At 43.2% G+C, this 14,147-nt stretch overlaps 1 protein-coding gene across 1 annotated transcript in view; it reads left to right on the forward strand.

Annotated features, from left to right (window-relative positions):
• Nucleotides 1-14,147, forward strand: part of LRRC9 (leucine rich repeat containing 9) — a 60,188-nt gene that overhangs the window by 16,195 nt on the left and 29,846 nt on the right. The window contains exons 9-14 of the mRNA XM_078596350.1: nucleotides 6,681-6,922; nucleotides 7,667-7,798; nucleotides 8,693-8,872; nucleotides 10,051-10,168; nucleotides 10,749-10,881; nucleotides 11,848-11,994. Coding sequence (XP_078452476.1) covers nucleotides 6,681-6,922; nucleotides 7,667-7,798; nucleotides 8,693-8,872; nucleotides 10,051-10,168; nucleotides 10,749-10,881; nucleotides 11,848-11,994 — 952 coding nt within the window. The remainder of the gene's footprint in view (nucleotides 1-6,680; nucleotides 6,923-7,666; nucleotides 7,799-8,692; nucleotides 8,873-10,050; nucleotides 10,169-10,748; nucleotides 10,882-11,847; nucleotides 11,995-14,147) is intronic.

Raw genomic sequence — 14,147 nt, forward strand, 5'->3', positions numbered from 1 at the left:
TTACATGTATAAAGAAGATGTGTGCATCGGTCTGTTGATGTTATGCTGCAGTTGATGGTACACTAGTGTCTTCGAGGAATGTCAAAGCTTAGAGGGCCAATGTTTGGATCTCGAATGAGGTATTTATTCTGGACATCTACGTTGTTCCACTCTGTTCGCCAGCGTTCTTCTGGATCTGGGTGAGATTTGACATGATAGATCAAGTTGGGAAGAACTATGGCAATGCCATGGTGGAATTTTTGGAACATTCAGAAACTGAATTGTCTGTGAATTTGGGTCTACTTTGTGCAGTGTGATACTCGTGGCTTGCAACGCGAATACACTTCCACATCACCCACACTCCCCCCGATCTCACAGCTTCCCCCAAAAACAATTTTGTTTCACCGCCATTGGTCATCCATAATGTTCAGTGGACGGTCACATAGAGATAACATCAATAACATATCACGATGATAAACTGTATGCAGTATTTGTGATCTATTTTTTGTAATTTTTATTATTATTATGAAATGACATGGAGGGCTAGATGGAGAAAGCCGTGTTAACCAGCGAGGTCCTTGTCTTACCTCACCACGTTGCCAATCACACCTGTGCCCAAACACATTCCTGCGGAGGGAGCTGGTAGGAACGTTGGGTTGCTCGGTCAATGGCCAGGGTCAATGGCGGCGTGGTGTATTCCGCAAATATGCCCGACTGTGAGGGTGGGCACAAGCCGGCGTGAGTAGGTTAAACGTTGAGCTTTATAAGGGCACCACGGGGTGACCAGCCCCTCCCCACCCAGCCCCACCCCTCCCACCCCCACCCAGCCCCACCCAGCCCCTCCCCACCCTCCCCACCCAGCCCCTACCCACCCTCCCCTCCCCACCCAGCCTTTCCCTCCCCACCCAGCCCCTCCCCTCTCCACCCAGCCCCACCCCTCCCATTTTTCGATGCATGACGGACGGACACAATAATCCCCTGTGGGCTGGTGGAACCAGGAGGTTCCTACCAGTATAATGCATAGCATTTCCAGTGTTAGAAGTATATTGCGATTATGTATTACATTGTGAGTTAAAAAATCTTTCTGCTGAGGACGTGGCACCTTTGTTCTCAGAAGACCATTGCCACATTAAATATCTTTGCTCTATTATACTGGGCAGCTGAACTTTACTTGAATTGTATTTCTGCAGAGTTTTAAACATTTCGCACAAGGGACTAAATTGTCTGGTAAATGTAATATATTGCTAACAAGCCTTAGAACTCCTGAAAGCACATCGTGAGTATTCAATAAACCATAAAATATGGATGTAATGATAAACACTAAAAGTACTTAGCGAATTAGACATGAAAAGGACTTTGGGTTAATGCTAGGGTTGGGGTTAGCCTTCGAGAAAGTGTAGAAGTTGAGGCCAATGTTCATGTCTTGTAGGCTAGTTGAGTTATTATGTTTATTGGTAGGACCAGGGACCGGATATTTATTGTGTTCTCCACCATAACATAAGAGAGTCTCTCTTTTGGCAGATTTGGCCTTCACCTTCGGTGGTTATAGTGTTCAAAAGTTCCTGTAATCCAGTAAAATTAGCCTTGGTGATGTGCGTTGAACCATAATATCATGCAATGCAGAGGAGCAATCTTTGGGTGCGCATCGTTGTGTACAGTAATCAAATTGTTCTCATTTATAATAACAAGCAATTTTACATCCCTTTGCATGTGGCCAATCCACAAAACACAGCCACCAATCGTTTACCAAAAACCTTGAATGGTTTATTTATTTACGTTTTCCATTCCATGACATTGTACACAGTAACCATATTTTCCATACATGCCTCACATGAGTGACTTGTAAACAAGATCTACACATTTTACTCGGTTTTCTGTATGCCTTATGGCTTTTTTGGTCGTTCATAATGTGGCAGACAATGCTATACTTCTCTTCATGGTCCGCAATAACCCATTGTGCTAGCTTGCTAAAGCTACCAATCATCCTGATATGGCCAGCACAGTAGTGGTTCAACAAAGGCTGTCCCAGTGTCCCGAAGCCTTTTGAGAATTGGGATTTTGTCACCGATTTAACGGCCTCATGCTCAACTCGTGTTGCGGGCAAAGGGCAAAAAACCCAACACATTGGCATTCAAATAAAACAATATATTTCTTACGTGACGTTTTGGGCAATGTCCATCCTTCAAAGCACATACATAGGCCAGATAGATATAGAGGATGATACGAGTTGGAGGCTGCACTTTACACTTTGGGGCCTGATGAGAAATATATTATGTTTTCTGATGACCAGCTTTTAGTTTGGCATATAAGCAGTTACCTCCTAGAAGCTATTGGGTAACAGACAAACCCTTCAGTAATCAAACAGGGCAAAGGGCATGTCTACGTGAGTAGTGGGAGGAGCTACCTGAGCAGTGGGCATGGATTGGAGAGTTGGCAGCGCCAATGTCAAAACGAGTGAGCAGCTCACTCTCTGTGTAGGGGGGGGGCAATTGATCGAGTGGACGTGGAGTGAAGGGCTGGCAGCTCGCCATGTGTTCTGATTGAGCCTCCAAGAAATGCGGTACCTGTATAGCCTGCTGCAAAAAAAAGGGTATCAGCAGGTCGATGCAAAACCCCCTTCCTTGCTGTGCTGCAGGGAAACGTGCTTCTGGTTCCATTTGATGCTTGGTGTTCTGAAACCTCACCGCTCTATGCTGAAGACCCACGTGCTGGGGAGACAGGGAGACGAGCTGGGGTTGCTAATAAGCACGGAATTGTGGAGGTCATGGAGTTCACTACTGCACAGCATTGCATACTGCACATTAAACACTTGCTCTCACTTGAGCCCACAGGGAGCCATGCAGTTCTGGAGCAGATTAAGACCTGTGTTTAAAATTATGCATTATATTTTTTTAATGATGGAGGATTTTGTTAGGAGGATTATATAGCAACGTCAGAAGGGTTCTGCGTTGGGATGTTTGGCCATTAATGGTGTTTGGCATATGGAAGAAAACCAGAGTACCTGGAGAAAATCAATGCATTTGAGGGCATTACACTTAAAGCTGTGCACAGATGGATTCAAGAAGGAATTGAGATTTGATGAGAATAAATGTAGGTTAATGACATCATCCAAACTATTCAGAAAAGTAAATTGGCTTGGGCAGGAGCCGTCGTTAGAAGGGATGATGGACGGTGGTCAAGAATAATAATGTGGCAGCCATTATTATTTTTGGCAGCCAAGGAGCATGTCTGAAAGGATGTGTTGCCCAAGAGATGGAGTGTTGAGATCAATTCATGTTCAGGTGCTGGATTGATTGTTGTATGCATGTTGAACTTTTTTCGCACCTTACGTAGCAAACCGTGCTTATCAGAGGCACCTTGGGTAGGCCTTCATCCAGAAGTGGATTGATTGTGGCTCATGATAATTTTTAAACTGCGATATAATTTCACACTGATATTCTACATCGTTTTCTGTATTAGTCCACCCTGGCAAATAATCAAATTTTGTCCAAAAAAATGTGTTCAATAATAGGTTTCACAGAACAATGTATAGTTTCCGAATTAAATTGTGTGTATTAACATTAAGTTACCTTTATAAAGTCTTCATATTTTTAGATGACCCTCATGAAGCTTTGGAAAAAAAATACTCCAGTATTTGGCATGTCATTGATTTGTACAGTGCTTTTCAAGTACAGTATTGAATGTAAGGTCTATATTTAGAATTTCTCAGAAAGACAGTGAGTCACTCTCATTCCATCATGTCACTCAGTGCCACTATACAGGCTCCCCTGGGTACACCGAAACAGACTGGCTCAAGCTATGACTGTGACTCTTAAAACAGGCCACACAATCCTTTTCACATATGTGTCATTTCATAAAAATAATCCTTTGCAGTCATACACGACCACATGCTGTGTGCTGTGCAATTTATCCCCGTGTCACACAGTTTGGTGAAGGCAGTCCCTTTTAACTGGTTCAAACCCAATCCACTTTCTGAAAACTGTAAGAATGTCACAGTGTGACTGCAAGCACAGGCGCTGGCATGTAATTGATAGCATTAACATGACGTGCTTTTCTGTCGAAAAAGCCGCAATCCACGCACGTCAGCATGGTTGTGCCCAGAACATGTTATATATATTTTTGGCAAGTGCTCAAAGTGTTAATGTGTTATTTTGTCGTGCCGATTTCCACTGATGACCCACTCGATGATACAGCCTCACGTGCCGGGCAGATGTGCAAGCCACGTAAAAATGTCGTGGCAGGGAATTTGACAACCCTGCAAGTGGCTGTAGAAATCTGGAGCCAGTTGATAAAATAAATTCTACTAACCTAGCTGCCTGCAAATATCCACCACAGCCCCATCTATCCTTGATTCTAGGTGAGTGTCAAAGTGTGTCCCTGCTTACACTAGAAATTGGGTGTCATTCATCTCAGTTGGTGCCCCTGATCCCATGCTACAAATTCTAACTTCCTATTGTTGGGAGGGGGGGGGAGACGTTTTTTAACCTCAACATTTTCTTGTCCTCACAAACAATGTCGTGGTTTATGTAAGGTCTACATTTCCCAACACTTCAACACTAAGCCAGACTTATGCAGCAAAAATCCAGCCTTCTTGGTGGTTAAAGGGTAATTTTGTGCAAGTATTGATGTCAGAGGTAGTGGTGGTAGAGTGGTCAGGGCACTGCACTGTGAACCTAGTCACCTGAATTCTAGATTTGAAGCTTTCGTGACTGCAAGGAATCATATTCTTAGGTTTTTTCGGTAAAGTCACGTAGGTAAAACATCAAAATTAATGAAAATAAAATAAAACAAAAATCACGACGTTTCGGAGGCAACACAAGTCTCCGTCACAGCCGAATTAGCTGCATCAAGTGCTTGATGCAGCTAATTCGGCTGTGACGGTCCCACCTGATGACGGAGACTTGTGTTGCCTCCGAAACGTCGTGATTTTTGTTTTATTTTATTTTCATTAATTTTGATGTTTTACCTACGTCACTTTACCGAAAAAACCTAAGAATACTAGTCACCTGAGTTTTATTCCCAGCCACAGCTAACATCAGTGGCTAAACCAGTCCTGAGACCCCTTTCAACTTGCAGTGATCAGTATGGTGATGTATGAGCATACAATCTCCATGGCCGGCACAGCGAAAATTTTCATTATTCATTATTATTGATGTCTGTTCAGGGTTAACTGTAGCAGTATAAGCATGTTTGCATGGAATGGCCACTGTTGATGTCCCACAGAGTGGTTCATGTTTCATCAACCGCTGAGGGAAGATCAGCCCAGTCAAACTCTGACTCGGAATTTAACTCAAAACCTTCTAATTGTGAGTAACATACTCAAACCATTATTTCCCTTCTACGTGACTTTACCGAAAGAACCAAGAATATGAATCCCTGCAGTCACGAAAGCTTTAAATCAAAATTCACACGGGCACCCTTACAGTCATCTCATTGGTAGTATTAGCACACATCTGTAATCCAGTACTTTGCTGGCAAGGCATGTAGATTTGTGAAAATCTCTCAATCGCTCAGCTGTGTGGTGGGGTTGGAACATCCTTCTTAATTTACTTAAGCCAGAAAAATGGTATGTCAATAAGAGGCCCTGTCAGATGACACTTCAGAAGTATTGCCTCCGGAGTCATATATATTTGCGAGAAACCCAAACCCCATTGAAGTCTTATGATGAGTTCATTATTTATTGATAAATAAGTGACATTATTATTTATTAAAAATTAAACCTGATGGGTATGCAGGCACAAGGGATATCTAATTAACAAGTGGCGAGAATCTCTGGAGGCTGGCCTTCACCTTCGGTAGGAGTCAAACTTTGCACAGCAATCAGTATTACATCTAAACATCTCAGTAGGGTATATCCGGAACGAGTGAGACTTGTTTTGCCATTGCCTCCCAGGTTTTGACACACCTCTGCAGGAGCTGTCAGATTAAATATTCCTCTTGTGGCATTACGTTCCTGTGTTTGAAATATCGTTATTATTTATGGACTGTATGTGAATTTACAATAGTTTTTAGTCCAAAAGGCACTTTTTGTATATTTAATGTATGTTCATGTTTACATTTTATATTCCTACCTTTGCCATAGATTGAAATATAGATATAATAAACCAAAATGTATCATTGACGTTTATTTTATTATATTTAGAATTACGAATGCATTATGACGTGGCACTTCCCATTTTAATTTTGGTGGTTTCATGGGCCCATATTTCAATACAAAGAGACATGCAATACACTTGCAGACTAGCATACGACTTATGTTTAATTTTATTATATCTGCAAGAAGTTTCATGTTTGCAAAATGTATTTCCCTACATTTATCAACTGTCTGAACATCATGGTTTATTGGATTATTAACTTATCTTATCTATATTCATACCTTCTACATTACACTGTATTCCCTTATAGAATGTGTAGTCATTCATGGGCCATTTTTATCACATGGGCCACCTAAAATTTTTGGCTCTGATTTGCATGTTAATTAAAATTACTTTTCTGCTGATTTTCAACATAAAAACACACAAATTACTTAATAGAGTGACAATTTTCCCATTATTCTGACAAATGTTGATGGCACAGTATTTCCATTTTCAAGTGGTGACCTGGCAGAAATTCTGAACTGGCACGACGCGGTGGAAATGATGGATGTGAGGGAATCACGCGGTGAACATGCAGTGTTGTGTTCTTGCTTGTGTACACTGCAGGTTGAGAGAGAGCTCCTGGAGGCCGATACAAGTCCTTCCGTTGCCTCTGTGGAACACTTAGGAGGGGACAAACAAGAGGAAGAAGAAGCCAGCAACAGCAGTCAGGAGTCATCAGGCGAGCACTCGTCAGATGAAGGCCAACGTGATGCTGGAAATAAGCGCCCTGGCAAGAGGGTCAAACTCCAGGTCAAACTCAAGGTCCTACAGGATAGAGTCAAGTACTGGTGTCAGAAGATCCACGTGTGAGTTATGGTTGACCTTCTGAACCCTGTTACTGGTGTGCCACAGTGACTTAACTTCTCACAAGTCTGGACATGAAGGCTCCTTCTCTCTGTCTGTGCATGTTTGCAGTTGACTTCGCATAGGGAACAATGGTACTGTAGTTTGTACATTATGTTATGATCATTTTACTTGGGTGGAATCTCCTGGCCATGATGCACAACTAACTTGGTCTAAGCCTGCCCTTGTTTTGCTTAACCTACACTGAGAAGATGAAGGTAGTTAGTTGGTGTGTGTGTACTGGCCACACTAATCCTGTGCGTGCCAAACCACCTGCAGTAGGTAATCGCCAACAGCTCTTGCCCCTACAATATAAATCACAAAATTTTGAATCTTTGTGAATGTCTTTTTCTGTGTTCGTCTTTATATATGCGTATGTCCATGCTTGCATGTATAGGGATTAGTGGCATTCTGGTTATCAAACTGTATTACAAACCTGGCAACCTGAATTAAATTCCAGGCCACCTGAATTCGATTCCCAGTCATGGATGACATCAGTGGTAAACATCTGAACTAACCGGTCCTGACTCTTCCCGAGGTCGACATGATGTAGGCATGTTAATATCAATCATAGGGAGACAAAGGTGGCCAGGCATGGCATAATGGTGGGCACGCCATCCTCTCGTGTGCTAGGCTGACCTTCACAAACAGCACTTGCCCCGACAGTCTGTTAAGGCTATATGGGGGATCTTTGTCTGTGTGTGCAGTATAGATTTGGCGCATGCAATGGCTATGCGGCGGTGCCGGGAAGAGTTGGAGCAAGCAGAGCGTCGTCTCGCCATTGAGCTGGAGTCTGGGGGGAACGTCCGCTTTGAGAGCTGTGGCCCTGATAACGTTTGGTAAAGGCTGCTCCTGCATTCGCACCATCATCATCCACAAAGAGGACGTGGAGGAATTGTTGGTGGTGGTATACAGAGTTTCAGCCAGTAGACTTGTCTTCCTGAGCATTTTCTTCTGAATGGCCTGACACACCCAACAGAAAGCAAGTAGCTGAAAGAGGTTTTAATCAGATGAAGATATTATTTTAGTTTTATGAATGAAAGATTCAACCAAAAACGAATTGGTCCTTGCTTATCATATACATGTATACATTGACTATGTTCTGGGCTGTTTGAAATGTCCATACGGGGAGTTGATCAGAAATATTGAGCCATTGTCACTGAGCTGGTTACTTACTTGCCCAATGGAGACAGGCGATGCTGTAAACAATTGTAAACCAAAACTTCGGGATAGTACTTGTGTCTATTGAGCTAGTATGGGACATTCCACATTCCTGTTGACTCTTCACATGATAAGGTCGCACTCATTACACAAAAAAATGTTTGCCACAAATGAACCACAGTACCTTGCTCATCTCGTGAAGGAGCATGAACCATGACGCAAACTCCGGTCATCCTCGCAGCGGCTTGTGGCTAGCGATCGAACAAAGACGGGATACCCCATCGTGCAATTTCCATCTGGAACGCTCTTCCTTCCGATATTATAAAGTAACTGGAGCTATGCACTTTTAAATCCAGATTGAAAACTAATTTTTTTCGAACTGCTTTTTGTGCTGTCCCCCGCACATCCGATTAGCACGGTTGGCTACTTAGTACAGCGCGACAGAAGTTCAACATACCTACATTCACAATGTGATACTTATTTCATACTGCGGTATTCGACAACATGCTTAGCTTGACACGCCAAAGTTAAGAGCATGGTCGTGCCCTCCCTTCCGCCGCCCCATCGCCCAGCTTCACGTCGTGCCAGGAGCTGCTGCTGTCGCGTTTCTGCGCGTGGGATTTCTACGCGTGCGGTGCGACGGGGGTGCGCGCGCGTGCCGTCACGCGCGTGCACAATCGCGCACTGAGGCAGCGTTTCGACGAGAGGGTGGAGACTCTGCGCGACCGCGACCGTGAGCTGGGCATCTCCAAGTAAGGCCGAACTGGGCACACGCGGCAGTGAGCACCGACTGAATAAATTAAAAAAACATCACCGCTGTCATAATGACTACTGGATTATTAATAACGGGGATATGTCAGAATCAGAATCTTTATTTAGACTGGAGGAATCCGATGAGCTATGAAGCTCTTTTTCACAGATGTCCAGCTTCAACAACACGCGGAATTTTCTTTATATATATAAATTTTTCATACCATATTCAGCGGCTTAAAAGACGCACCCGCCCAAGTAATGGGTCATTGTAAATAATAAATATTCTGCCAGTGGACCTGTTTCACAGCAAAGAGGGCAAATATAAATGTTGAATAAAGTTGGAAAACGTGTGTAATTGTAATACATTTTTTATAAGTCTCCTTGACATTCGAGACTCCTGCTTAGATGTCACACACGTGCTATCTGCAAGCCGTTTACATTGTCCCTGTGAAAGTAGTCTTCATGTGATGTCTGATTGTCCTTCCCGTGTGTGTTGTCTTGACGTGTTGTCTCGTTGATTTTTTTATGCCTCTCCCATCTCCGTGCTGGTCTGCAGTGCTCTCTGTCCCTTGGTGGGTTTGCCTCATGATTCCACCTTTGCTTTATCTGCACGTGCTACCTCCACGTGTGCCCTTTCCATTTGTTCGGCCACTTGTTTTCATCTGGTTTTGTCACAATTCATCTCCTCCCTGAGATTCAATGAATTGCCACGATTTGAGGTCAGGTTTCAAAGAGCTCATTAGTTATGGTCCTGTTTGTATTGTCTCTCATTTGTTGTCTGTACTGGATCACCTGTACTATCATGCCTTTAGTGCCCGCTTCATCTATACTGTCTTATTTGTTTGATCTCCTTTCTACATATACCTGCTTTGTTATGTATATACTCATTGATTGTTTCGTCTCATTTGTACTGGATGTCCCCTCGCTACTATTGTTTGCAGTGTCCAGCTTGTCCTGTGCCATTAGTCCTAGCCATTAATCTACAGGAAATATTTGCAAGGATCAAAAATAATTGGGTCGAATACACACAATTTTACTTGTGCATTAGAAGCATACGAATCAATCTTAATTCATAAATTAATATTTACATTCTTGGTTTCCTGAATAAAAGTCACGAGATTTTCATGGGTAAACGCGTAATCATAATCATTATTATTATAATTCCTCTTCAATCCAGGCATTATCACAAGCTGATCGAGTACCTCTTTTGTGTGTGGGACCCGGATGGCATGGAGCCCAATGGGGATCTTCTGCGAGTCGTTGAGGATGGCTTCCCTGATGCGGAGACTTACTGGGTGAGGTCGCCCTTATTAATTACAATGATACCCGCCAAGCCATCCGACTATCCCGAACCATTTCCTTTGTGTTGCCAGATGGAGGCAAGTTGAGAAATTGCAATCGTGGAGAGCCTGTAACTCATATCTAATTGTCATTAAGTTAGGTTTTGGTCAGTCGTGCAATTTCCACTCGTAATAACTATGTCTGTTCACATTTGTGATATTTCCTTAGCAGTTATTATGTTATTGATGCAGCTTCATTGGTTAGCATCCTTTTGGCTGAAATTCACACATCCCTACAAGGCAAGTGTTCTGTATTGGGTAAGAATAATATTGATGGTATCAATATATTTCCTTATTCTCAACTGCAAAAATAAAATTTGCCATGAAATGCAATCATATGGCTCAATGCGGTTGTATACACCATTTGTGTTGCAACGGAGACTGGACTTAGTTCTCGCAACGTTTTCATTTTATTTTTTCAGTGCTTTTTTCACATTTAAAGATAAAGGATACGGTGTACTTTTGCTGGGATATTTATATATGACCGCAATGTAAATTCCACTGCCTTCATACCTCACTGGATGGCTTTTTTCAGGACCTGGGAAAGGATGGCGCAGTCACCCTGGCCAACAGCTTGAGTTTGAGTGAGGGACCTCGCATCGAGGCGCTGCTACAGAAGGCAGAGGGGGATGGAATGAATGCCGTCGACCCTGCACCATTTCGATATGGTATAAACACGCTCGTGTCGCACGCGCAAACACGACGACAACAACAACCGCCATTGACCACTACTAAACGGTTGTGATGTCACCGCAGTGCTTGTGCCAAATTAGGCCCACAGAGAGAAAGATCCCCAGTATAGCCTAAACAGACTGTTAGGGCAAATGCTGTTAGCGACTACCTATGAAGGCCTGCATGGCACACGAGGGGGTGGATGGGCAGCACCACGCCGGATGTTTACACTGCACCAGGTATTCATTTGAGGCTGAGTCGACCTAGGGGAAGCCCAAGACTGGTTCAAATAATCGTTACTGGTGTTGGTCCTGAGCGGCAATCGAAATCGGGTCGCCAGGTTCATGGTGCAGCACGCTAACTGTTGCATTTTCGCAAATACATTGACACATGCACATACAGTATATGTACCATACGCTTGTGCAAATACATGTACTTGCAAGTGTAAGTAGTGGTGGTTTGCGATAAACTTCTTATTAATCTCTGATAAATTTATGCTCATGCGCATCAGTGGAAATTTGTATCTGAGCCTCGTTTGGACCTCCTGTGCTCCAATGTGGTATAAATTGAGTATTTGGTCTAGTGTGTCAGCATCAGCACTCGAGAGACAAAGGTGGCTGGGCAAGGCACTGCTTCCATCTCCTATTAAGGTGTAGTAGTGCTTGACTAAAAAAAAATCTTCATCATTTGCTCAAACTCTAACGGCACTTGTGTACCACCTTTCTGTGAAGTCGACAGTGGTTGTCCTATGAAGAGATTGGACCCACCAAAGGAATGTGTAAATTCCATCACCGATTTCGGGCTGCTAACAGACATTACATTCGTGCCACCCCATGCTATTTTGAGCAGAGAGGCACATTGATTTGACTTTTAAACAGCACCTGCTGTAATAGCTTTCCTAACCTAAAAGAGGTCTCGGTGTTATTGCTTCTGTGTGTGTGTGCACTTATTTCGCCCCTCAGGACAGCTGCTGGTGGTCAAGGTGTACCTGGGTCGAAGTGCACAGGCCCGGGAACTTGGTCGGGTTTGTGCCAGCGACTACCCAAACTGCGACTCAATATTTCGGCCCAGGAAAAAGGGTCTGCCGATTGGATCAAAACACGCTCCAGGTGAACACAGCCTCCACGATTACACGCACATGGTGTGAGCAAGCAATTTCTGCTGGCGGAAGGGCCCCCACTAGAGGGAGACCCATAAGGGTATTTGGCCTACTCTTCCACACCGGCCAGACGTCTAGGAAGATGTGGGAATGCCCACACTTTACCCACCACACACAACCTACCGATCGACTTGCCGTGTTTGTACTCATTTGTGCATCTGAGTGGACAAAAGCACGGTTGAGATTCAAGAAACTAGTCCATTGTTTCAACGGCCATTCCAGGAGCCCAGATTGAGCCAGAAACCTGTGGATTGTATGAAAACCATTACACAATGGCAGCATCTTTTATTACATTGCATGCATAACGTTGAAAAAAATTAGAACAGTTTCACACAAGTTAAATTCACCAATATGACATGTGGCTCCGCTGTCCTTACTTGTTCCTCAATGTATAACCACTGTGCTGTGTCGGCTCGACTCACGTCGAGTTTGTTTTGGCATTATTGCCGAATTGTGATAAATTCATGTTGCAGTGTTGCCTGATTCACTGTGTGGAATGAGTGGAGCCCTGATCTGCATGAAAGCCTGTGGCCAATCAGCAGCTGGAGGAGTGCTGAAAAGAATCAGAGGCATCTGTGCTAACTGCAGCATGCTTCCCTGCTAACAGACTACGCAGACTAATCAGGCTTTGTCTGTCTCACGTACACGAATACAAACACACGTCAATCTGTATGAGATATGCTTCACCCTCTACCAAGGTGTGAAATTGTATTGTTACTAAGCCAAAATTGGCTTAGTTACATAGCAATTCGCCTGAAGAGAAATTATTTCCATCAGTGCCTCTTGCCTGCAATGACACGGATTGGAATTTTGGACATTGATGAAGAAAATGGAAAAATTAAAACATTTTAAAATAATCCAGGAGAAATGCATGCGGGAAAATACACTGCGATACATAAAGGGGAACACATGCAATCAGAGAACAGATGCAAATTATGGACATAATATTGATGTTCAGAAAAGTAAGTTGCTAAGGTCAGGAAATATAGCTAGAAGGGTTGATGGCCGGTGGTCAAGATTAACATCGGATTGATGAGATTGGTGGCAGCAAAATAACGGGCAATATCTGTGGAGATGGAGTAACGGAATTAGTTTGGGCAGAACCGAAAAGGATTGTGGCATTGGAAGGCCACGATGGATGCTGATAGCGCAGAGAAGACCTTTCTATAGCAGTCTTTGTCATGGCTGTTAATGAGATGCATTTAAAAAAATAAAATACTCAATATTTCATGCACCTGTTTCTTGATCTTATTGTTAGGTAGACCATCTTCGTAACAAATTAAATATTTTTTGTCAGTCAGAAATCGGTGAATGGCATCTAACAAAACACGTCAGAGCCTAACTACAGCGATTTTGTGTTTCCTGTAGATAATGGGCACGTGCTGCCAACTGTGGCTTTGACAAACTGATCATTTTAAGGTGCAATACGTGATACTGGCGAGTAAAATTTAGCTTACAAGGAAATTGCGGCATTAGCTGTTTCCTTTATGTGCTCACAAGGCATACGGTGTGTTCAAATGAAGACAAACGATTGATCATTTCATTTAGAGTGTACTCAGGAATACTTTAACACTTACATAAGTTTGAGTGTTACATTCATGTAACATACTAACCAAAAACAAACTTTATCATAAATACGATATAGGTTTATGTTTTTAAAACTGTAATTTACCATAATCATAATTTACATCCACGGCTCTTTGCCAATCCACTGCTGGATGAATGTTTTCTCACACCTTTCAGTCATTAGGGTTGTTTGACCATACTTCAACCACGCTGGTCAGTGTTGCTTGGTGAAGGGGGAGCAGGAACCGGTTCAGATATCACTCGCCGCTGATTTCAACAATGGCCAGATGCAAGTTGCCGGGTTCAGAGTAGATTATAAACTATAAAACACTTTTTATTTTACCAGGTAAGGCCAATAGCTATTTTATCAGAAGCGACCTGGCCACAAATGATAGCTCAACGACGTGGCTTATCACGTGGAAATTTGTAGCAGCCAAATACTCGCAGCGCATGTTTCTAAATGTGGAGGGAAAAAACGGAGGACCCGGAGAAAAATTCACGTGACCACGGTGAGAACAAATATACAGGCATCTGGGT

The sequence above is a fragment of the Lampetra planeri genome, chromosome 7 (assembly GCF_965212315.1).
Source record: "Lampetra planeri chromosome 7, kcLamPlan1.2.h2, whole genome shotgun sequence".
Lineage (NCBI taxonomy): Eukaryota > Metazoa > Chordata > Hyperoartia > Petromyzontiformes > Petromyzontidae > Lampetra > Lampetra planeri.